General features: G+C 40.1%; 1 protein-coding gene and 1 pseudogene across 9 annotated transcripts in view; one reads left to right on the top strand and one right to left on the bottom strand.

Annotated features, from left to right (window-relative positions):
• Window positions 1–339: 339 nt before the first annotated feature.
• LOC111536708 lies at window positions 340–459 on the bottom strand (annotated as a pseudogene).
• Window positions 460–10270: 9811 nt separating this feature from the next.
• ALG13 (ALG13 UDP-N-acetylglucosaminyltransferase subunit) overlaps window positions 10271–25436 on the top strand; it is an 82081-nt gene continuing 66915 nt past the window's right edge. The window contains exons 1-4 of one of the 9 annotated variants that reach the window (XM_023203032.2): window positions 10271–10451; window positions 11267–11429; window positions 13750–13888; window positions 16649–17549. In XM_023203032.2, the coding sequence (XP_023058800.1) occupies window positions 10371–10451; window positions 11267–11429; window positions 13750–13888; window positions 16649–16763 (498 nt within the window). In that variant the 5' untranslated portion in view covers window positions 10271–10370 and the 3' untranslated portion in view covers window positions 16764–17549. Of the gene's footprint in view, window positions 10579–11266; window positions 11430–13749; window positions 13889–16648; window positions 17942–25436 lie in introns of those variants that run through there. The other 8 variants (XM_023203038.2, XM_023203034.2, XM_023203036.1 and 5 more) reach the window with 8 other exon arrangements.

Raw genomic sequence — 25436 nt, 5'->3', positions numbered from 1 at the left:
TTTGGAATAATGTCAACTTATTTGATCAGTAAACCTATGCAAGTTTAGGAAAAAGAAATCCAAGTAAAATACAATTTATGTTTGTATTTCACTTTACACTAATAAGTCAGAAAAAAACCATAATTGTCAAAATAATGTTAATTATGTAATCTTGGTTTCTGAATTAGTTTCTGTAAGAGATGTTTTGTTAAAGTCTAGTACATTTAAAGTATTATAAGTCAATTTGTTTGTTTTCTGGGAACTTAACATTTAATTCATATATGTACTTATGTTCTCTATTCAGAACAGTGCTCCTTTAATTTACGTTTTTATTTTTAATATATAAAAAAATTTTTTTAAAGCCAACAACAGCTTATATTCCCAGGCAGTCTCCCATCCAAGTACTAACCAGGCCCCACCTTGCTTAGCTTCACGAGATCAGATGAGATCAAGCACATTCAGGGTGGTATGGCCATAGACTAATTTAATATCTTATAGGAAAAAGTTTCACAGATTCAATGAGATGTAAAGGTCTTTCTGAATTATAGCCACACAGATTCACAGAGAACTTATAACTTCAGATCTACAACTTCAGCCACAGATCAAGATTAAACATAGAAACACAAATATTTGCCAATCCTGATATCAAAAAACTATTCTTCTTCCTGGCAGCATAAATTTTGAATTGACTTGAAGACAAAATTGGCAGACAGACAAAACTCATAAGGGAATTCTGTTGTCTTTTGCCTAACAGGAAATAGTCCTTTATAATACATTACTATTAATCTATATAACCCATTAATGCAGAGATTGAATAATCATGCAATAATATCAGATTCCCAGCTATTGCTGCTACCAAATGGGAATAACCTAGTGGTCATGTATAAATTAGAAATAAAATAATAACCCCCAAAATAACCCAGGAAGGAGAATAACAAATGAAACAGAGTGTACAAAGTTAAAGTTCATTGGTTGCTTTGATTTACCTCAGGGAGGCAAGAAAAGACCTGCCCAGGCTTAAACAGCTCAAGAGCTGGACTTCTTCAGTAAGTTGCTTCCTAGCTATGTGATCTTGAGCAAACAGCTTAACTTCTCCCATTCTGTTACTCCATAGGGAAGTTGCGTAATTAAAATATGATGATGAACATGAAGACATTTAATAAAACTGTAAAGTGCCATACAAATGTTAGTTATAAATATAAGAATCAATATGATCAGTACAAGATATGACATTAACATTAAATATGGATTTATATTATGTATTAAGAATTTTATTTTTTCCTGCTTTGTCATCAAACAGCAGAATATTTGCTCTTGGAGTTATAGAGTGCATAGTTAAAAGACCTAATCTAAATCTGTTATTTTCATTATAAGTGAGAAAACTAAGGCTCAACAGAGGTTAAATGATTTCTTTGAGGTCATATAGCTAGAGTAGTGGGGTGGTGTGATATCTAGGACACATTGGTCTATTCTGCTTCTATTCTAATGTGTCTGCTAGAAGTTGTTTTGTAAACTATTTTTAGGGTTTTATTTTAATAGTCAATATATTTCTTTATTAGTCCACATATAAGAAATGGTCTCTGTAGCTTATTGTGCTTTGTGGTATAATTCATAGCAAATGAGGCATTATAGTCTCTGATTCATGTGTAGAAATCTTAAAAGTCTTGGATTTTTTTTTTTTAGGACAAGTAATACTTTTGAATATTTGTGTCTTTTTATTTCACTAAATATTCATATTTTATTCTCTATTTGGGCAGAAAATGATTATGCTTGTTTCATTATTCAACAATGACCTTTCTATATTTATTGTTATAAAACTGTAGTTTCACCGTTATCATTAATTTTGTTAACAAAAGACCATGAGGTCTGCAAAGGAAAAACAAAGAAGAGTTTTCTTTTTTCTTTTTCTTTTTTTTGAGACAGAGTTTCACTCTTGTTGCCCAGCCTGGAGTGCAATGATGCGATCTTGGCTCACCACAACCTTCGCCTCCCAGGTTCAAGCGATTCTCCTGCCTCAGCCTCCCAAGTAGCTGGGATAACAGGCATGCACCACCATGCCCGGCTAATTTTGTATTTTTAGTAGAAACGGGGTTTGTTCTGGTTGGTCAGGCTGGTCTCGAACTCCCGACCTCAGGGGATACACCCGCCTTGGCCTCCCAAAGTGCTGGGATAACAGGAGTGAGCCACTGCACCTGGCTGCAGAGTTTTATTTTCTAAAAAAACAATCACAGCCTCTGTTGTAAACTGAAGGCATGCTATCGGGAAAGTTCCCACCCCAGCCCTCAATCAGGTCCATATGTGCAAATGAAGAATTCAAACTCTTTCAGCCCGACTTGGTTGAAGACTGCTGACTACCAAATGGGTAGTTTTCAAACCAGAACCAGAAGTCTCTGTTGGATGCTCCTTTCAGGCTGCTGGTGGGAGTTTTCCTGCCACTGTGTCTCAGCTCCAATTACTGGTTACAGGAACTGCCTTAGCTCAGAGGCTCAAATAGGATGTTCATCTGGAACTGCCCTGTCTGGGAACTATTTTAAATTTTAATATGTCAAAAAATGTCTAAAATACAGAGAATTCCCAAAGCTATGACAATCAAGGCAAAAATAAAGTAAATGTAAGGGCTGAGCATATTACTGATACAGGCCTGGTCTGGAATCCTGGGTTAGTTGTCAACCTTATATGTTGTCTTCTTGGCCTGGAGATGGGGTTTTAGTAATCTGAATTTGGTATTAAACATTGGCATTGATGTCCAAGATTCTCCAGGAGTTGGTGCCATTTTTAGGTGAGATATATGTATCCAAGAGTCAGTACACTGTAACTTGGCAGCACAGAGATTGATTAACAGTGCCTGAAAAGAGTTCTTCTTCCAACAGGGCTGAAGGTAGTCTTTCAATTGATGTCTCTACCAACGTACATAATCACTAGGCTGGAGGCTGCGATGCTAGAGGTCACCATCTGATTTGGGCCTGTAAAAGGATTCCACAACCTGGTGGCGGTTAGTCTTTAAAGCTTTGACAAGGCCTTGGTAGTAGGTTAGGAAGTCTCCCTGTAACTGAGCAGGGAAAACATTTCTTCAGCCAGGTACACGAGCAGACCAGAAACAATCTCAAAAGGGGAGAGACAGTGTTTCCTAGTAGGTGTGGATTGTAAAACTAGCAATGTCATTGGGAGGGCCTTATGCCAGGGCAGGTTAAAAGTACTTGGGTTCTTCGCAAATTGGGTTTTTATAACCCCATTTATCTATTCAACCAGCCCCAAAGATTGGAGTGGTATGCATAATGAAAATGCTGCAGAATGGGCTACATGTTCCAAATTTTTGCTAATACTTGGTCAGTTAAATGAATGCCTTGGTTACTATAAAGGGAGTTACTTGTAGGGCTGTAGCTTCAGCAGCTGCATCATCAAGATGATGGCCTCTCCACATGAAGGTGAAAAGAAACTTCCAGGTAAACAGGGATGCCGAAAAAGGCAACACAGAGGTCAAGAGTAGAGACATATTGGGTGTCAGAAGGCACATTATGTAAGAGTGTAGGTGGATCAGGCACAATGGGGTGTCAGGAATAACAATATTGGTTACAGCTCTAAGTTGCTGAACAAACCTCCATCCTCTCCCATTATGTTTCTGCACGGGTAAAATTGAGGTATTGCATGGGCTAGTACAGGGGACAATGAGTCCCTTAGAAATAAAATAATCAACGATAGGTTCCACGCCTGCTAATGCCCCAGAATTGAGGGGGTATTGTTTCGCATTTAGAAGAGAATTGTTAGGATCTATCTGAATGAAAATTGGTGGTACTGAGTGAAAAAGACAGACATTGGTATTCGTTTTTGCCCATAGGGTCTCAGATAATTCCCTTAAGGTAGGTTATTCAGAAATGGCTGGACAGACATGGGTTCACAAGGGAAACACGTAAGTGATGTCTTAGACTGGGCACAGTGGTTCATGCCTGTAATCCTAGCACATTGGGAGGCCAAGGCAGAAGGACTGCTTGAGCCCAGGAGTTTAAGACCAGCCTGGGCAACATAGTGAGACCTCGTCTCTATATGTAAAAAATGAGTCAGCTGTGGTGGCACCCACCTGTGATCCCAGCTACTCAGGAGGATGAGGTAGGAGAATCACTTGATCTTAGGAAGTCAAGGATGCAGTGAGCCATGGTTGTGCCACTGCACTCCAGCCTGTCTGACAGAGCAAGTCCCTCGTTTTTTTTTTTTTTTTAAAGTAGAGGTCTTGGCCGGGCACGGTGGCTCAAGCCTGTAATCCCAGCACTTTGGGAGGCCGAGACGGGCGGATCACGAGGTCAGGAGATCGAGACCATCCTGGCTAACACGGTGAAACCCCGTCTCTACTAAAAAAATACAAAAAACTAGCCGGGCGTGGTGGCGGGCGCGGTGGCGGGCGCCTGTAGTCCCAGCTACTTGGGACGCTGAGGCAGGAGAATGGCGTAAACCCGGGAGGCGGAGCTTGCAGTGAGCTGAGATCTGGCCACTGCACTCCAGCTCGGGCAACAGAGCAAGACTCCATCTCAAAAAAAAAAATAAAAAATAAAAAATAAAGTAGAAGTCTCAGGTGAGTTTATTCCTAAAATAACACATTTCCCTTATGGGTAAAAAATGTTGGCTTGACTCTTTTCAAGGAAGTCCTTTCCTAATAAACGTACGGGAAGAGAGGGGAGAAGGAGAAAGCTATGGTATCCAATGATGGGTTCTATCTGATAAGGAATTGGATTTGGCTTGACTATCATTGGCTGGCTGGGGACCCCTATCATCTGGGTGGTTTGACTATTCTAGGGAAGACGATCTGAAAAAGAGTTGGAGTTTAGCACTGAGAGTGTGGCACCAATAGCCATGCCTGGACCAATTTGTTATTTATTTGCAAACCAACCTTCTACAGCTGGTTCACAGAAGGAATAAGATTGCCCTTATCTCCCTGAAGCACCCCAATCTTGTAATGAAGAAAAATCTTGCATTTTTCTTAGCTTTATCTGGGTTCTTCTGAAGCCATCATTTGTTTTTTTTTTTGAGACGGAGTCTCGCTCTGTCGCCCAGGCTGGAGTGCAGTGGCCGGATCTCAGCTCACTGCAAGCTCTGCCTCCCGGGTTTACGCCATTCTCCTGCCTCAGCCTCCGAGTAGCTGGGACTACAGGCGCCCGCCACCTCGCCCGGCTAGTTTTTCGTATTTTTTAGTAGAGATGGGGTTTCACCGTGTTAGCCAGGATGGTCTCGATCTCCCGACCTCGTGATCCGCCCATCTCGGCCTCCCAAAGTGCTGGGATTACAGGCTTGAGCCACCGCGCCCGGCCTGAAGCCATCATTTGTATTTTTCATAACCTCTTTTGTAGTGATAAAAGCCCTTGCGAAAGAAATAGATCCTGTTTCCCAGAATCTTGAGAACATTTTGGTTCTGTGATTGTTTTTTAAATTGCTGAATATGTAAGGCCATGAACGTGGTGGTCTTTTCCTGATAATCAAGTGTCTTATTTATTCTTTCTTTGTCTCTACAAAGTCTTAGAGAGATAGTTTGCCAAGGAGGCAATTTTGTTAAAGGTCCAATTGAGGTTATATTGTTTGACTAAGGCATTAAGAGTTTAGTTAAGCTCTGAAAGAAAACTGGAATCAAAAAGATTAATGGTATCCTCTGTTAAGTCCGTGATACCAGAATTTTGCTGGAAAGATTTTTATTTTTATTTTTTCAGACAGAGTGTTGCTCTGTTGCCCAGGCTGGAGTGCAGTGGTGCCATCTCAGCTCACTGCTACCTCCGCCTCCTGGGCTCAAGTGATTCTCGTGCCTCAGCCTCCTGAGTAGCTGGGACTACAGATATGCACCACCATGCCCAGCTAATTTTTGTATTTTTAGTAGAGATAAGGTTTCGCCATGTTGGCCAGGCTGGTCTCGAACTCCTGACCTCAAGTGGTCATCCTGCCTCAGCCTCCCAAAGTGCTGGGATTACAGGCATGAGCCACCGCGCCCAGCTTGGAAAGCTTTTTTGAACCAGTCAAAATAATCTAAGACAGACTCATCTTTTATTTGAGTGAATCATTGAATGGCTTTCCAATTAATTTGCCAGAGGAAAAGCACTGGAATGACCTTCAACAAATCACAGGTTATTTTCTTTGCTTTTGTTACGGCCATGTCCCTTTTGAAATGGAAGTCCTCTAGAGGTTTTATCCATTTAGTTAGGCATATACATGTTTGAGCCACAACAATGACCCCCAGCATGTGAATTAATTGATAGATTTTGGTGAGTCTGTGCTAGTACGCACTTACGATGAAACCAAAGTGGCATTCAAATTCAAGGAAGTCAGTTTTAGGACAATCGCCAAGAGTTCAGATTTAGACTAAGGAATTAAGATATGGTCTTACCTCCCTATGCATTTTCACTTATTTTAAATGGGTCAATAAGAGGAGTTGAGGGGTTATGGGTAGTGTGCCTGGGATAGACAGTGAGGAGAAAAAAGGAAGTTCAGAAAGTGAAGAAGGCAGTGGCAGAGGAGAATGAAGTAGAGGTAGTGCAGAGGGAGTGAAAGGAAGAGGAACAAAGGGTTTGAGTCCTTGGGAATAGAATCTGGGCTAGGAGGATTTTCAAGTTTTTGGAGGCACTAACTGAGTTCAGAATTAGTTTCTCTCAAGAAGGCAATCTGAAATTCCTGATTGCATTTAGAGTTTTCATAGTACCTATTAAAGAAAGCCTTGTATTGTCTCTGAGAGACCTAGATTCCTCTGTTCTAATTGCATGCATAAACAAATTTGATTAGGGATACAGAAAGTTCCCCAATGTAGTCAAAAGAGTTTTAAATTACCCTGGGTTAATTTTATCCAGAGCCTTAAATAGGCACAAGAATTTTCTCCACAGGTTTTAAATATAAAAGTCATCGGTGCACCGTAAGGTGGCTGGTTGGAGACCATTACCTTAGAACACGGGTTACCCACAGCACTGTAACAAAGGCATCCCTTTGAGTGCAACAGAAGCATGAGTGTCCCCACAAAACTTGAAATGTGAGCATACTCCACCAAGCACAAGTACATTGCAAAATGCAAAAGTACTCCACAAAGTGTGAGTGTACCCCGTAGGGCCCAGAGAGCCAGGTGAACGTGCTCCCTGGAGAAAACAAAGTCTCGGAGACCTCAACCTAAAAGCAGGAGATCTGCAGATGGCGAAACATAGCCTCCAATGTAAACTAAGTGTGCTCCAAAGAACAAAGAGTGGGTCTGGCTTAAACAGGGAACGTTCTCCTCCCAGCCCTTAATCAAGTCCGTGTATGCAAATAAATAACTCAAAAGTAGTCCCCATTAGTTGAAAACAGCTGAGTCCTGATTGGGTAGTTTCCAAGTCCCAACCAGAAGCCTCTGCTGGATGTCACTTTCAGAAAGGCAGCTGGTGAGTTTTCCTGCCATTGTGCATGTTACTCTTCAAAAGGACAACTGCCTAAGCTTCAAGATTTAAAGGAAACACCCTGTAGAAATAGGCCCAAGGGTCTTCTCAGGCTATGTTCTAGGCTCAATTTACCTCCAATCCTTTTTCTCCTTGAAATAATTTCTTCTCACAGCCTGTCTTCTGTATATATCCAGACAGGGCAAAGCACAAATATAAGCTAAGGTGATATTTTAAATAGGGAATACACAAAACATTAGAAGGAGATAGAGTGAGCAATTATCTTAACAATGGTATGATGGTGGTAGGAGAAAAAAGGAGAGTTTTGAGAAATAACCTCACCTGTACATGCCTGCCTAAGTGTAAGTTATCTGTGGTACTTTATCATGCTAATGTGTAATTTTACATTTAAATGGTTCAGTGGAATAATTCAATAGATTGTAGATCAAGGCTTCAGGCTTTATCACCTCTATTTTACAAGTCATGCTTGCTAATGGAGGTTAACTGCGTGCAGCTTCCAGGGGACCCTAGAGGGCCCTGGTTTTCTGAGAACCACAGTTTGTAGAAGAGCCCAAGTTCCAGTGATTTTTTTTTTTTTTTTTTTTTGGAGATGGAATCTTGCTCTGTTGCCCAGGCTAGAGTGCAGTGGCACAATCTCAGCTGACTGCAACCTCCGCCTCCCAAGTACAAGTGATTCTCCTGCCTCAGCCTCCCAAGTAGCTGGGATTACAGGCGTTCAACAGCGTGCCTGGCTAATTTTTGTATTTTTAGTAGAGACAGGGTTTCACCATGTTGGCCAGGCTGGTCTCGAACTCCTGACCTTGTAATCCACCCACTTCAGCCTCCCAAAGTGCTGTGATTACTGGTGTGAGCCACTGCACCCAGCCAGTTAGAGTGATTTTCTAAAAGCCAGTTTTGATGCACCTGTAGTTCCAGCTACTTGGGAGGCGGAGGCGGAGAAGGGAGTGATCTCAGACCAAACTGAGGGTGGGCCTACTATTTTTCGTGACCCAATAATAAGATACAAACGAACTGGGGAGGAAGAGAGTTTTTATTTCTGTAACTGTTTACAGGGAGAAGGCCTGGAAATTATCACCAGACCAACTCAAAATCACGATGATTTCCAGAGCTTATATACCTTCTAAGCTATATGTCTATATGTAAGTGTGCATTCATCTAAAGACATAAGTGATTAACTTTTTAAAATGTATAAATAAGGTCTGAATCTTGAAGACCTTCCTCTGGAGCCTCAGTAAACTTACTTAATCTAAATGGGTCCAGCAAGGTGCAGTGGCTCATGCCTGTAATCCCAGCACTTTGGGAGGCCGAGGCAGGCAGATCATGAGGTCAGGAGATGGAGACCATCCTGGCTAACACAGTGAAACCCCGTCGCTACTAAAAATACAACAAATTAGCTGAGCGTGGTGGTGGGCGCCTGTATTCCCAGCTACTCCAGAGGCTGAGGCAGGAGAATGGTGTGAACCCAGGAGGCGGAGCTTGCAGTGAGCTGTGATCATGCCACTGTACTCCAGTCTGAGTGAGAGAGCAAGACTCCATCTCAAAAAAAAAAAAAAAAACTAAATGAGTCCAGGTGCTGGCGTGATTACCCTTATCTTGTCTCCTGCTAAATCACAGAGGTTTGGAGAGTTCCTTCCACTCCCAACAAACTTGTTTGTGGAGCCCTGGGGGAATTTCTTCAGACCCACAATAAAACTTGCTTAATCCTGAATGGGTCAATAATTCCTTTGTTATTTTGTCATGTTTTAAGGTCCAGGAAAGGCCTAGGCAAAACTCTTGGTGGGCTTTAGCTACATTCCAGCCTTTGTATAAGGGCACTGACTTTTTTAGCTTTTAATATTAACTTCACCACTCAGTACTGAAACAGTTGTTATGGAGGCCTTCGTTAGTGAGACATGGCCTGCCATAGGAGGACTGCTTGAGCCCAGGAGTTAGAATCAAGCCTGGGCAACAGAGCAAGACCCCATACCTTATAAGATGCCTTTTATTTTTAGTTTTTCAAAAATTTTTTCAAGACAGGGTCTCAGTGTCATCCAGGCTGCAGTGCAGTGGTGTGATCATGGCTCACTGCAGCCTCAGTTTTCTGACTAGCTAGGACCACAGGTGGGTGCTCTCACCCCGGGCTAATTACATTTTTTTGTTTGTTTGAGACAGGGTCTCATTCTGTGTCACCCAGGCTGGAGTGCAATGGCAGGATCTTGGACTCACCGCAACCTCTGCCTCCTGGGCTCAAGCAATTCTCCTGCCTCAGCCTCCTGAGTAGCTGGGATTACAGGCGCCTGTCACCATGCCTGGCTAATTTTTGTATTTTTAGGAGAGACAGGGTTTCACTATGTTGCCCAGGCTGGTCTGGAACTCCTGACCTCAAGTAATATACCTGCCTTGGCCTCCCAAAATGCTGGGATTACATACTTGACCAATGGCACCTGGCCTAAAAATAATATTTTTAAGAGACAAGGGTTTTGCTATGTTGCCCAGGCTAGTCTTAAACTCCTGGGCTCAAGTGATTCTTCCCAGTAGCTTGGGATTACACCCACTGTGCCTGGCAAGGCACTTTTATTTCTCATATTCCCTTAGCCAACTCGAAGTAAAACCATCTCTCAAATGTATCTTGACAAAACTTGGCAGCAAACAAAAAAATCTCAAACTTGTCTGTCATTAAAAGATTGTGATACCCACGCAATACACCAACACAATGCTTAGGGTATGGTGTTTTTTACCCATCAGTTTTGAAAAAGTTAATTACATTTGGCAATTCCCCATCCCCTTATAGTGAGGGGTCTCAGGAGCTGGCTCCTACACATAAAGGGGCTTAGAACAGTGGCTGGCACCTAGGCCACCAATAGACTTTTGCCCCACCCAACCGGTGACACAGCCCGGGGCCCCGCCGCCCCCTGGCGGCCATTACGGATTTCCGCCTCCCTCACAGAAGACAGTCGCTGCAACGTGCGTGGCCTCAGTTGCGTCACATCCGGCCCTTGCGATCAGGGCTGAGGAGCCCGCGCCATGAAGTGCGCGTTTGTTACCGTAGGGACCACCAGCTTTGACGACCTCATTGCGTGTGTGTCGGCGCCCGACAGTCTGCAAGTGAGTGAGGGAGGCGAGCAGGCGGCGGCTTGGCTCGCCACCCGCCGTCTCCGGCCTTACTAAGCCAGCCGCGGTAGCCTTGCCTGACCGTCACGCTCGGAAAGAAACCCCGGCAACTCTACCACAGGTGCCGCTGTCCCTTAGCTGGCTCCTGCCTACGCCCGGCGGGGCCCTTCGGCTACCCGGCTACCCGGGGTCGCATGTTTCCTCTTCCCATTACCCAGGCCGTTCCTTTCCCTCATTTCTTCGGCTCCTTTCCCAGGCATCCCCCGCGCTGTGTTCTCCGCCTCCGCGTCCTCCGCCCCTCCTTCCAACGGCTCCGCCCCTCCGAGCCCGTGTTTTCCACAGGGCTAGGCAGTTTCTCCTCAGCCCCCTTGTGGACCGCCAGTCGGCGCCGGCGTCTCGTCAGTCGAGCTCGCCTCAGAGCCTGGCTCCTTCCCCTCAGCGCTTGGCGGGAGCCCGCGCGGTTCCCCTCAGCGCGCGTCGTTCCCTCAGGGCTCCCGATTCTCGCAGTTCAGCAAGTGAGGCAGAAGGGGTAGTCCCTGGGTTCCCCCCAAGTTTGCGACTCCTTTTCCAAAGTCTTTTCCTGCTGTGGCTTTCGCGGGACTCTGTGAGCTGGGTCGCTTGGGAGGTTCCTCGTCGGGTCCCGGACCGGAGAATAGGTTGGTTTTGAAAACTAAGTGAAATTAGCCACAGGTAGGCTCTTTGGCGGCCGTGCTCCGGTCTTAACGTCAAACTTTAGTAGTGGTGGTGGTTCCTGCTCTGTTTTACATAGCCAGTTTAAGAGGCCCTCATGTTCTGATTTCCTCTTACAGAAAATCGAGAGCCTTGGTTACAACCGACTTATCCTGCAAATTGGTAGAGGAACGGTGGTACCTGAGCCCTTCAGTACTGAGTCGTTTACTCTGGATGTTTACAGGTACAAGGATTCCTTGAAAGAAGACATCCGGAAAGCAGATCTTGTTATTAGTCACGCAGGTAAAGGTGCCTTAGAATCTCAGGGTTGGGTCTTTTAATTTAAATTTTTTTTTTTTTTTTTTTAAGTTCTGGGGTATTCTGGGGAACATACGCAGGATGTGCGGGTTTGTTACAAAGGTAAACGTGTGCCGTGCATCATCTAGGTGTTAAGCCCTGCATCCATTAGCTTTTTATCCTGATGCTCTCCCTCCAATAAGGAACTGACACTTGAACCATTTCGAGGTGAAATAAAATCGCTAGCTGAACTCGCTGTAGCCCTTTTTGAATACACAACTTATTTGAATATGACAATTGAGAACTTTATTGGAGAGAACTTAGTATTTTGGGGTGAGAGAAGAATGGGAAATTAATCACTGTAGCCCATCTTTACAATAAAAAACCCTAAACACTGAGGGGCAAAATAATTTACCCAGTGAAGTGTAATAAATTGTCAACTTGACATTAGTACTTGGACTTAGCTAAAGGAGTGTTCTGCCTGCTGATTGGTTGGATTGGTCATGGAGTAAGTGGAATTGTAAGATTATTTACATTTCTGTTGAATGTGAGTGAAATAAATCCAGTCAAAAATAGTGACAGCTACATACTGTGTAAATTGTTTTCTCTTCAGAGGACCGCCCTGATGGGCTACTTAATTAGACTTCTAGTGCATTCAGAAGAACCGCTTTTGGGGAGCAGTGCAGTTTTGACTTGTTAAAGAAGGTGTTTTTTTTGTTGTTGTTGTTTTTTTTTTTGGGAGACAGGGTTTCGCTTGTTGCCCAGGCTGGAGTGCAATGGGGCTATCTCGGCTCACTGCAACCTCCGCCTCCCAGGTTCAAGCGATTCTCCTGTCTCAGCCTCAGGAGTAGCTGGGATTACAGGCGCACACTACCACGCCCGGCTAATTTTTTTTTTTTTTTTTTTGTATTTATTAGAGACGGGGTTTCACCGTGTTGCCCAGGCTTGTCTCAAACTCCTGAGCTCGGGCGATCCACCCGCCTTGGCCTCCCAAAGTGCTAGGATTACAGGCATGAGCCACTGTGCCCCTCCGGAGTTAACGTTCTTAACTAACCACCCTAGCGTGAGATACCCAAAAAGGATTTATCTATTCACTTATCAATCTCTTTGCTCTCATTTAAAATAACTAGATGATTTTACGTTTCAGAATTTAATTGATCCTAATATTGTATTTTTGCATATTCATGGAAATCCATTCTTGACTGTTTCTGGGATAGCACTTCACATGTAAACCCATACAAAGTGGTCAAGGTTTTTCGTTATTGATGCCTGCCTGTCTCTATTGTAGGCTTGCTTTTCTACCTGGGGTTGAATAGAAACGAAATATAATTTCACATACGGTATGTCAAACCTCGATCTTATCTGGATTGAAGGCCATGCCCAAAGCATACTCCAGATGGCCCAACGTACAATGGTTTCACTTAGAGTTTTTCAACTTTATGGTGGTGTGGAAGCAATACACATACACATTCAGTAGAAACTGCTCTGCGAGTACCCATGCAACCATTCTGTTTTACACTTGCAGTATTCAATAAATGGCATGAGATATTCAACACTTTATCATAAAATAGGTTTTGTGTTAGATGATTTTGCCCAACCACAGGCTAATGTAAGTGTGTTCTGAGCACGTTTAAGGTAGGCTAGGCTAAGCTGTCATGTGTGGTGGGTTAGGTGTATTAAATGCATTTTCTACTTAGAATATTTTCAACCGCTTTTTTTTTTTTTGAGGTGGGTTCTCTGTCACCCAGGATGGGGTGCAGTGGTGCAATCATAGCTCACTGCAAGCTCCAACTCTTGGGCTCAAGCAGTCCTCCTGCCTCAGGTTCCCCAGTAGCTGGGACCACAGCCACCATGCCTTATTAATTATTTTTCTTTTTGTTTTTTAGTAGAGACAGGGTCTCTCTCTGTTGCTGAGAGTGGTCTTAAACTCCTGGGCTCAAGCGATCCTCCCACCTCGGCCTCCCAAAGCGTTGGGATTGTAGGCATAAGCCACTGCGCCCAGCCTGTTTTCAACTTATGATGCGGTTATACCCCATCATAAGTCGAGGGTCATTGGTACTAGAGAGCAAGTAGCATAGCACTGAATCATAGGCCATAATGTCATCATCAGTGATAAAATAATGTATTTTTCAAATAAAGTTTCTAACACTTTTTATTAGAGAGCAACTGATAACTATACTCTTGTCATTTTGAATGTATAATTGAAACACCTAGCTTGTAGTTCTGTCAACTTAAGTTTTTTAACTTTTGCGTTCTAGCTATAAAGCTTCGTGGGGACCTTAACTTATTTTAAATTGTGTTAAACAAATTTGATTTATATTTGTAGGTGCAGGAAGCTGTTTGGAGGCTCTGGAAAAAGGAAAGCCACTCGTAGTGGTCATAAACGAAAAGTTGATGAACAATCATCAGCTGGAACTGGCAAAGCAGCTACACAAAGAGGGTCATCTCTTTTATTGTACCTGCAGGTATACTAGAGAGTGATTATTTTTGATCTCTTGCTTTAATTCATCCCTTGCTGTTCCTCTTATCCACCTACCTAACTCATCTGTCTCTTCTGCCTCTTACCTTCTCCCACTTACCAAACTTTTTGATTTTCTCAGCTCTAAAACACTCCCATTTGTTTGTCTCCCGCTTTGCAATCTCTGTGTTGTATTTCTATGTGTATCTGTGGCTGTTTCTTTGCATATGTGAATATCTGAGAGAGAGTGTGTATGTGTGTTTAGGCGCACATGTCTCCGAGACACTAATTTTGGAGTTCTAAATTTTGAGTTCATTATTTAGAAATTCATTATTCAAGGAAGACATTTGCTTATTTTAGTTAAAAGTTTTGCCTATAGTAAATCCACTAGAATCCCTAAATTATGTTTACTCTTTCATTTAATCAGTTACACCGAATATATAAAAGGCACTGTTTCAGGTGCTGTGGATACAGTAGTAAACATGAGATAAAGTCCCTGTTCTCATGGTGCTTACATTCTAGTCGTGGAAAATTGATAGTAAACAAGTTCACAAATAAATGATCAAGGTATTTCACATGGTGAAATGTACTATGAAGAAAGTAAGACAGGGTGATGGGGTAACTGGGGTGAAGACTGATTAGAATTGTCAGAGAAGGCTTGGCAGAGTACCTAACATTTTGATCTTAGACGCGAAATACAAGGAAGAGCCAATCATATGAAGATTTAGAGGCAGAAGGAACAGGAAGTGCAAAAGCCTAAGTAAGGAATGAACTTGGAGCTTGGTGTGCTTGAGGAACAGAGGGAAGATTAGTGTTGCCAGAGCATAGTGAGCAATATAGCAATATAATAGAAGATGAAGCTGGGTGGGGGTAGCTTATGTAAGATTTCTGATTTTATTCATGTTTATTGAGAAGCCATTGAAGTATTTTAAGCAGAGAAATTATGGTAAGGAGTATTATTTTCTACAAGTATATTAGAATTCAACAGGAACTGATCATCGTAATAGAAGGATGAAGAAAATTGCTTGTTTGTTTTCTATTAGTTCTTCTTTGAGACACTAGAAGCTTGCCAAAGGGCCAGGTCAGTAATTCCCAATTGTTTGACTTTAAAACCTATCCTAGTTTGATGTTTCAAGAAATAAATGCCTCATAAAATTACTATATATGTGTATATATATGTTTATTTACGTTATAGTAAAATGAAATTAATTTTAAAATAAAAAACCTGAGAAGAAACTGGCTAGAGCATAAGCTTTGCTTTTAGTTTTACTGCTTCTATCTCTTAGGCACTCAGTAAATACTTATTCATTCATTAAATATTTATTGAGTACCTTCTATGTGCCAGGCATTGTTCTAGGCACTTGGTAAATACATCAGTGAACAAAACAGACAAAGACTCCTGTTCTTATTGAGAGGAGGCAGATTCATTGCTTATTTCAGGAGTAAAATTGTTGGTGTCAGTATCACTATAATGTTGGAGAAGAGGGAATGTCAGGGTAGCTGTGTAATATAGAAGCCAGTCTTGAACTATTTAGTGAGTCAGGAGAGAAGCTAGATTAAAGAGGAATAAACTTATCTTCCTAACCGGTTTATGCAAGTCAATTTTTTCCAGATATTTTTAATTGGTATTTTCATTCTAAATGTTAAATCAGCTTTGATTTTATGTTAGCACATTAAAAGAAAAACATAAACATATCCTGATTTTTTACTCATGCTGAAAAGGAAGGAAACTGTACAAGTTTTTCTTTTTTTTTTTAGTTTTAAATGGCTTTTTTTCTATATTAATTTCAAGAAAGTCACATAAAAGTAGTAAGCAGTAAGTCAATAATTGGTTATATTTTCTTTTCTTTTCCTTTTTTCTTTGAGTTTCGCTCTTGTTGCCTAGGCTGGAGTGCAATGGTGCAATCTCGGCTCACTGCAACCTCCACCTCCCGCCTTCAAGCGATTCTCCTGAGTAGCCAGGATTACAGGCATGCACCATCATGCCCGGCCTAATTTTGTATTTTTAGTAGAGATGGGGTTTCTCCGTTGGTCAGGCTGATCTCAAACTCCTGACCTTAGGTGATCTGCCTGCCTCGGCCTCCCAAAGTGCTGGGATTACAGGCATGAGCCACTGTATCCAGCCAGTAATTGGTTATATTTTCATTTTAGGTAAATCATTTATTTTCCCCAAACCTAGGCTGGGGGGTGGTATGTATGTTCTAATTTAAGCGATTGGTTTAAATAAATTTCTGAAGTAATAGTTCTATGTTTAAAACCTTATTTCTAGCATACATGGTGGTGTGGTATATTGTTTAATTATATATGAAGTCATGGTAGTAAATTACTGGCAAAGATTATTTCACAATCTTCATGCATGGTCTAGTAGTTTCCCCAGCTTATTATCTTGTCTAGCAGCTATTACTTTTGGTTTCAATTTTTAAATTCTGTTTTCATGAATGAATTGTGCTTCAGTTTAAATATGCCCAGTCCTGAGAAGTATTACAAAGCCATGTGAAGACATTTTTCATGAAATATCGTTTCTGAAATAGTTGACATAGGAGATGAGGTATCTGCTGAATTTATATTGACATTTTATAGTACTCTTTGTATTGCTTTAATAATCCTAGTATGTATACTTAAAATATTAAAATATATGCAAATTCACATGTGCAGTTTTTAGAAGTACCACTATATTCTTGGAAGTTAGATTCAGTCATCAGTGGGCAGCAGATGAAGTATGGAATTTTCTCCCATGTTGCCTAATATTTTTCTTCTTTTGTTTTAGCACGCTTCCTGGGCTGTTACAGTCAATGGACTTATCAACACTGAAATGTTATCCTCCTGGCCAGCCAGAAAAATTTTCTGCATTTTTGGATAAAGTTGTTGGATTACAAAAATAAACACTAAACTCTCAACACTTTAAAAGCAACCCCCAAATTCAACCTATGGAATGTGATTAAATCAAATTAAATATATATATTTACAAAATAATATAATTAATAAACTTCCTACATCTATAGAATGTATAGGAAATTTTATGGTGTGCACATTTGCATTGGGTCCAAATCCTAATTGCAGTTTAGTAAACTTTCTAGATTTTTTCTAATATTCAGTATGTAGTGAGCATTCACAGATTTTCTCCTAGAATCTCAAGTGGAATTGGAATCATGAAAATGAATGAGATTTGAAAACTTTCACAAAGATTATAAATGTAGTTTGATGTTCCTTAGAATAAAAAATGAAACAGTAACAACTTTTAAAAAATTTTACATAAGAGTCAGCATCTTTAGCTTTATAATCTAAGGAACCAAATTTAAAAAATGATGGATTACGCTCTGTGAAATGAAAAGTTCCGTCATTGCCTAAAAAAGACTATCAAGTTAGTTGATCTCTTGTACTTGGAAAAGCTACTTTTTTCCTAAAGAACACAGTGGAGTGGATATGTTCACTTTTTTTTTCTAAAACATATATACAAAGTGTTAAAAGAATCGTGCCTAATGTCAAAACTTTACTGGTTTGAGAAGAACATTCAAAAAGGATTTATACCAATAGGACTTACTATTGTTTTTTTAAGGATCCTCTCTCACAGTGGTAATGAAACATTAACTGTAACAAATTTATAATTTATGTGCTTATGAAATTAGTTTTATGAATGAACAATAAACTGATGCATATAATGGCTTAAATATATGGTTTTAAAATTGACTTAACTTGAGCAAGATACATTATGAAGTTCTTTGATCAGAGTGTGTGGTCTCAAGACCTTTACAATAGATTATCCTTAAGTGTCCACAGCTCTCTGGTACAGTGTTTAGATATAGTTTATCTATCAAAATAGAATATTCACTATAAAGACCTCCCTTCCATTCCAGTCATATTATCCCAAAATGCTAAATGTTCCAAACATTTTATTTGGAATGCATTTTATGTTTTTATAGGTTTATTTTTCTGATTGTGTTTTATTTAGGCTAATATTTTAAAAATGTATACTAGTGGTAGAAGGTGGTGACAAAGAAATACTCTGGGTAGCAGGAGGAAGCCTACTTGGATTAAAATTTTGCTGAGAATAATCTAAAAAGTGAGTAATCTGGTTGAGAATTCACAGCACCATAATCATAATTGCATATCGGTGTTATACTAATGTTTTAGGAAAGGTCCTATTCAAATCCAGGGAGAGAATCTTTAGTGTTTTCTGGGCCCTCATAAATACGTTTTTCTCATTTGAGAAAATTGTGACTTAAAGTTTATGTTGGTCACTTAGTTTATAGTTTATGATGAAGAATTAAAGAGAAACAAATGAAAGGCAAGGTCTACTCAAATATCAGACAGCTAAAAGCCTATACAGCCCCTAAATCCTTTGCTATCTACTTTCCCAGAATAATGCATAACCTAAATTCTATTATTTCATTTAGCAGAGGCTTAAGCCATTGTTGTCAATTGTGTGCGGTAACATCTCTGACTATGCTTTTGTGGAATTTTGTATCAATTTTGGATTTTTAAGTCAAAGGAGACTTTAGAATCATTTTGATTTGGCAGGGATTCTTGAAATTATCTAGTCCAATTCCATCATATTCAGATTTTACCATTTGCTTAAAGTAATACCTTTTGGCAGAACTGCCCCTAGGAGCAGCTCCTTGATTCCCAGTCCCCTGCTCTTTCTACCATATATAATATATGTTGTAAGCTTTTTGTTTCTTTATAGTGGTTTGCCTAGTATTCATTTTAGTTACTCGAATCCTTTGCAAGGTAGGTTTTGTTTGTTTATGAAAGTTATTTAGTAGGAATTTCACACTTAACTGGGTTTTCCTTTGGCGTATGACAACCTTACCTAGGACTTAGAAATCTGTGATTTCTGAGTTTTTGGAATTTAGGAAAATGCTCTGGGTAGGATTGATAGTAGATTGAATAGATTAAGACTTTAAGACATAATTGTAGACTTTGGAGTTGGGAGATAATTTAAAGAATATTTTAAACCACCAGTTTTACAGATGAGGAAACATGCTAAATTAATCACCACATTTACATCTTATTAGTCCTTATTAAAGAATGGTAACCAAAAGTCTGTTTGAAATGTTTGCTCAATTTGTTTGGTTTCATTACATGATAGAGCTGCAGGTTCTTGATATTAATGAGTAAGAGGAATGCAGTTTATTTCGCAGTTTTCTATTACAGATATTGAAATTTTCAGGGACAAAGAAATGAAAGAGTTCAGTATTGGGAAATTTGCACCATGGATAGATTAAGAGGTAGACAGTTAATAGAACATTTATGGGTTGGAGTAGGTGAAAAGAGATGTGATGTTATGGGATGACCTTGGGAATTAAGGATTTTAGATACTTATAATTTGGGAGGAAAGAAAGCCTGAAGGATTTGTTGGTAAGATAGTATAACCAATGAATTTGACCTAGGGTTCTGGAACATTTAAAAGTAGTCATTATCTGCAAGTACCGTCAAGTATCTGATTTTGGACACCTTAGACCTCTACTTTTTTAGTAGAGACGAGGTTTCACTGTGTTGCCCAGGCTGGTCGCAAACTCCTGAGCTCAGGCAATCCGCCCACCTCAGCCTCCCAAAATACTGGGATTACAGGCGTGAGCCACTGCACCCGGCTCTACTTTGTATTCTTTTAAAGGCAAGTCATATATAGGCACAAAAAAGACAGTACAAAAAGGTTGTTTGCCACTTTAGTATTTAGTTTGTGGAAGTTTTACAAGACTAAAGTAGGTAATGACTAGCAGTAATATAAATATTCTTCCTGGCCTTTTATTATGGTATAAGCACATAATTCCTCTGATTTGTTCATAATATAAAATTTGTGGAGATGGCCAAAACCCTGCATATAGTCTGAGAAATAACACATATGGACAGATTATTTGAAATTAATTTTTGGGAAAGATTTGGAAAGGGTCATCATGATAGCCATGTGGTGATCAGTTTTCTGCTGTACATGTAATACCATTTATTTATTTATTTATTTAGAGACCAAGTCTCGCTCTGTCACCCAGGGTGGAGTGCAATGGCGTGATCTCGGCTCACTACAACCTCCACCTCCCAGGTTCAAGTGATTCTCCTGCCTTCGCCTCCCGAGTAGTTGGGATTACAGGCATGTGCCACCACGCTGGGCTAATTTTTGTCATTTTAGTAGAGACTGGGTTTCACCATGTTGGCCAGGCTGGTCTCGAACTCCTGACCTCAGCTAATCCTCCCGTCTCAGCCTCCAAAAGTGCTGGGATTACAGGCGTGAGCCACTGCACCTGGCCGTAATACCATATTTTTATTGGGGAGTGGGGAGTGAAAAATAATTTTGGTTAACAGTGCTTTCTTTGTATCAGGTACTGTTCGGAGCACTTTATGCGTATATACTCATTTAATCTTTAAATAACCCTATGTCATTCTACAAATGACGTAATGTGAAAAAAGTTGTATTCCATTTTAGGGTCCAAGAGATGTTGTGGAAATTGTAATTTGAACACAGAATTCCAGTATACCTCCATCCTTTATGGGGACAGTAGGAGAGAATATTTGAAATCAGAGGATTTTCCTAAGAAATTTGGATTGTATGCTAGCCATAGGTGTATAACCTTTTTGAATTTTTACATTGTTACTTAAAAAACCACAGTGATGGCTACTCGTAGAATCCATGTGGAGAAACTCTTCCAATTCGTTTACCTGATTGAAAGTTATTCACAAATCTTTTTCTTTTTTCTTAAATATTTGTATTTTAAAGTTTCATTTTGGTCCTTGCTTTATTTCTTTTCTTGGAATTTTCATCATTCCCACAGCTTCTACTGTTGACTCCCTTATCTGTATCTCCCAACTCTGATTTGGACTCCTAAATGGTATTTCCAGTTGCCTTTGGTCTTGTCTGTCTGTTAATTCTGTAAGCACCTCAAACTCAATGTGTGCCCCAAACTGAAATAATATTTCTTTTCATTCTTCTGAGGTGCTTATCTTTATTAATAGTATCATCATTTAGTCATTCTTCTAGCCTTTAACTCTGTCTCCAACCCCTTATATCTAATTGGTTTCTAGGTACTCACAGCTTTATTTCCTAAGTACCTCAAGCTCATGTATTCATCATTGAGTCTTTTAATATAAATGCATAATGAGAATCTACCTTTTGTATCGGCAGGATCCAAGACGTGATTCGTGCTCTGGAGGACCTATGTCTTACTCATTTTTGAGTTCTTTGCCTGAAACACAGTAGGCTTTCCATAAATGATGAATTCACTTCTGTAACTTAGTACTCTTTTTTGATTACCTTGATTAGGATTAGGTATTGTTCTAGGAAACACTGTCATCTTGCACACGTTTATTTCATACTGACTTTGATTTGACAGCAAAGTATCTAGTAAGTCTCTTGTTCAGAAGGTGTGACCATCATATTGTATGGTAAGTTTGTAGGATCAAGCACATATAAGAATAACATCCCAAATATAACAGTGCTGATTCTATGCAGTATCTCAATGGTATTTAAGGGTCTGTCAAATAATGGTACCTGTTGGGGATTTGTGGCAAAACATGATGTTAAAAATTAGGTATATAAAAAGCAGTAACTATAGTGTTTTCTAGTAAAAACTTACATAGAGGTTTAGGATATTACCAAATGATTTTTTTTTTTCTTTGAGACAGGGTCTCTCACTCTGTCACCCAGGCTGGAGTGCAGTGGCAGCTCTTCTGCCTCCCCTGGTCAAGTGACCCTCCCACCTCAGCCTCTGGAGTAGCTGGAACCACAGGCATGGGCCACTACACCTGGCTTATTTTTTGTAGAGATGGGGTTTTGCCATGTTGCCCAGACTGGTCTTGAACTCCTGGGCTCAAGTGACGTGCCCGCCTCAGCCTCCCAAAGTGCTGGGATTACAGGTGTGAGCCACTGCGCCCAATCGTCAAATGATATTTAATTACTTATTAAATGGCTAATGGCTAATTCCCTACATTAATGCTGTATTTATTGTATAGTTTTTAATTCTTTTTTTTTTTTTCTTGTAGGCAGCTAAACAAAAGGTAGACAAATCTGGCTAGGTTCAAACAGGAATGTAGAATACATGCTGCTATTTTTTTTTTTAATGGAATCTCACTCTGTTGCCCAGGCCAGAGTGCAGTGGCGTTATCTCAGCTTACTGCAACCTCCACTTCCCAGGTTCAAGCATTTCACCCTCCTGAGTAGCTGGGATTACAGGTACCTGCCACCAATCCCGCTAATTTTTGTATTTTTAGTAGAGACGGGGTTTTGCCATGTTGGCCAGGCTGGTCTTGAACTCCTGACCTCAAGCGATCCACCCACCTCAGCCTCCCAAAGTGCTGGGATTATAGGCATGAGGCACCTTGCCCGGCCAGAATACATGCGTCTTAATGTTGATACTGAGTCCTGAAAAATATTTTGACAGGCTTTTAATACCATTATATACTATCTATGCTGGTATTTCTAGATCTTCATTGTCTTATAAATTTTTTACCATATCATGGCCAAAATTACTTATTTTGATTGACACTTGTATCATAGCTTTGAACATGATTTTATTAGATGGCTGCAGTCCTGTTGATTCAGAAAGCAGATTTTTCATTGAATTTCATATTTAAACTCATACTCAGTTTCTAATTGGGGTTATAGTTAGATAATTTAAGTTTATTTAGAAGTTTAAGTGAATGGGTCTTTCCAGTGCTTCAAATGTTCTGGATTTTTTCCCTCCTTCCCCTAATCCTGTCTCTAGAGTGATCAGACACTGCAGGTATCTTAAGTCAAAAAACAACCCTCCGCTGGGTGTGGGGGCTTATGCTTGTACAATCCTAGCATTTTGGGAGGCCAGCGCGGGGCAGATCAGCTGAGGTCGGGAGCTCGAGACCAGCCTGACCAACATGGAGAAACCCGTCTCTACTAAAAGTACAAAATTAGCCAGGCATGGTGGCACATGCCTGTAATCCCAGATACTCAGGAGGCTGAGGCAGGAGAATTGCTTGAACCTGGGAGGCAGAGGTTGCAGTGAGCCAAGATTGCGCCATTGCACTCCAGCATGGGCAACAAGAGCGAAACTCCGTCTCAAAAAAATCCGCTCAGTATTTCTGTGCCAGTGTGATATATTTTAAAGCAAAGTAGTATTTTCCTTTTGTAAAAAAATCTGTATTGTCATGCTATCAGGTGGAAATGGGGAGGAGAAGAAAATGAAAGCAAGTGGTTCTTGGTAATATTTTATTTTGCATTTCCAAACAAGGATCACTTCTTCGGGAAATCCATTCTTTATTTTGCCTTTATTTTCTCCTTCCTAAAACTTGAGGAGGTTGAACAGGGCTGCCAGGCCACGCTTTGTTTTAGAACCATTGTGTTCCCTTCCTTCATAAATCTTGCTTTACTAATTCTGCTTGAATGTTCACCCTGAAAAGTTGATAGGCTGTAGTTCCAGGGTGCTGTTAAAATACACTTTTAAAAAACATTACCATTATATTTTCAGTAATGAAAGACCCTAAAAAGAGGTTCTGTAGAGTTATTTCCCTTAATTGGCTTCATGTTATTTGGTACTAAAAATAATTGAAGTAAGTTATTTACGGCTAATTTTTAACATACTGGCTTTTCAGTAGGTTCTGTTATAAGTTGTTATGTGTTAATACATGGGTTTGTTATCTTTAAAAATCTAGGTCTGTTTATGTGGTGATGTCAGATTTATTCATTTTTATGTGGGCCAGTCATCCCCACTTTTTGCCAAGATAATTGGCTAATACCCCAAAAGCTATTTTTAATATTGATCACAAATTTGATCACTTAAAGGAAAGTGTTATGAATATTTTAATATTGATTACAAATTTTACCACTTAAAGTCTGTTATCCACTGTTGAATCACAGAGTAATTCCCTACATTTGGAAGAGTGCTAGAGATTATGCAGCCCATCTACTTTATTTTACAGATGAGGAAACTGAGACTTAGAGTAAAGTGGTACAGCCAAGTTCATAATATTCTTTTCATGATACCCTATTGCCTCTCAGAAACTAATAACTCATAGCATTTTGTCATACACATTTACAACTATACCTTGTGTGTCACAGGTAATGTATGCTTTAAAAAAATAATTCCAAGGCCGGGCGCGGTGGCTCAAGCCTGTAATCCCAGCACTTTGGGAGGCCGAGACGGGCGGATCACAAGGTCAGGAGATCGAGACCATCCTGGCTAACACGGTGAAACCCCGTCTCTACTAAAATACAAAAAATTAGCCGGGCGTGTTAGCGGGCGCCTGTAGTCCCAGCTACTCGGGAGGCTGAGGCAGGAGAATGGCGTGAACCCAGGAGGCGGAGCTTGCAGTGAGCTGAGATCCGGCCACTGCACTCCAGCCTGGGCGACAGAGCGAGACTCCGTCTCAAAAAAAAAAAAAAAAAAAAAAAAAAAAAAATAATTCCAGACATATACCTCATTTAATTGGTTGAAACGTGAAGTGTTATTTTATAATTAAAATCATTAGTATTTATATGTCACACTACAGTTTCCTCTTTTGATAAGTGAAGAAATAAATATAGCAAAAGGACAAATTACATATTCTAGCTAAATTTCAGTATAAAAAGTAGTCATAAAATTAAAGCCCATCAATTTCATGACAGGTAAACTATGTTATTTAAAGTTACTTTAATATTTTTTCAATTTATTTTAATTTTTACCCAGAGGTACAGTGCTTAAAACGTCCTTTTTAAGACAATCGTTTTCTTTCCATTATACTTAGATGTCAAAGGGAATAATTCCATTAGGGATGGAGAAACAGGATATGGACACATATTAGAACTTTCATTTACAGTAGAATTTCAGTGAAATTGCTCTGGTTCTTACCTTTTTTTTTTTTTTTTTCTTGGACCAAAAAATGATTACTTGGTGAATGTTTTGTCAGGTAGCAGCTAACAGCAATCCATATTTAAGCACGAATGTTCTAAACACTGATTATACAGTATCTTATGTATTATTCTAACAACGTTAGGTTTAAGTCACAAAAATTTCTAGAGCAGTGTTTCTCAAACTTTGAAACATTGATAGGTGATCTATGGAGGGAAAAAGGTGTTTGGTAAAGGCTAGATCAAAAATGTGAAGCATTTACTGTAAGCATTCCTTAGGACCTTTATTGTTGCTAATGGGCACTGTGAATCTCAAGGATAGGATTATAATATGCAAAGTTTGCTGAAATTTTGGCCTTGAAATTCTCTTTTTAGTAATACATTATTCTAGAGCAGTGGTTTTCAAAGTGTATTCCCTGGACCAGCATCATCATTATCACCTGGGAACTTGTTAGAAATGCAAATTCTTGTGATTCATCCCAGACCTGCCTCGGAATCCCCTGGGCAAGAGGCAGTCTTTTAACAAGCCCTCCACTTGAGAACCACTGTTCTGGAGGTTTACAGGACTGAAGTAGTTTGCTGTGGAGAAAGCCAATTGGGATTTCAAGTGTGATATTTCAAAGGGCAGTATTAAACACCTTGAAGTGGCTTTTTATTATATGCGAGACAAAGTCTAGCATCGACCCACAGGTCTCTTTAAAATATCCTGTTCTACTAATCTGCAGAATGGAACCTCTGCTTTACCACTTCTGGGCCTTTGTTCATGTAT

The sequence above is a fragment of the Piliocolobus tephrosceles genome, chromosome 12 (genome assembly GCF_002776525.5).
Source record: "Piliocolobus tephrosceles isolate RC106 chromosome 12, ASM277652v3, whole genome shotgun sequence".
Classification (NCBI taxonomy): Eukaryota; Metazoa; Chordata; class Mammalia; order Primates; family Cercopithecidae; genus Piliocolobus; species Piliocolobus tephrosceles.
This window is presented reverse-complemented; position numbering and strand designations above follow the sequence as displayed.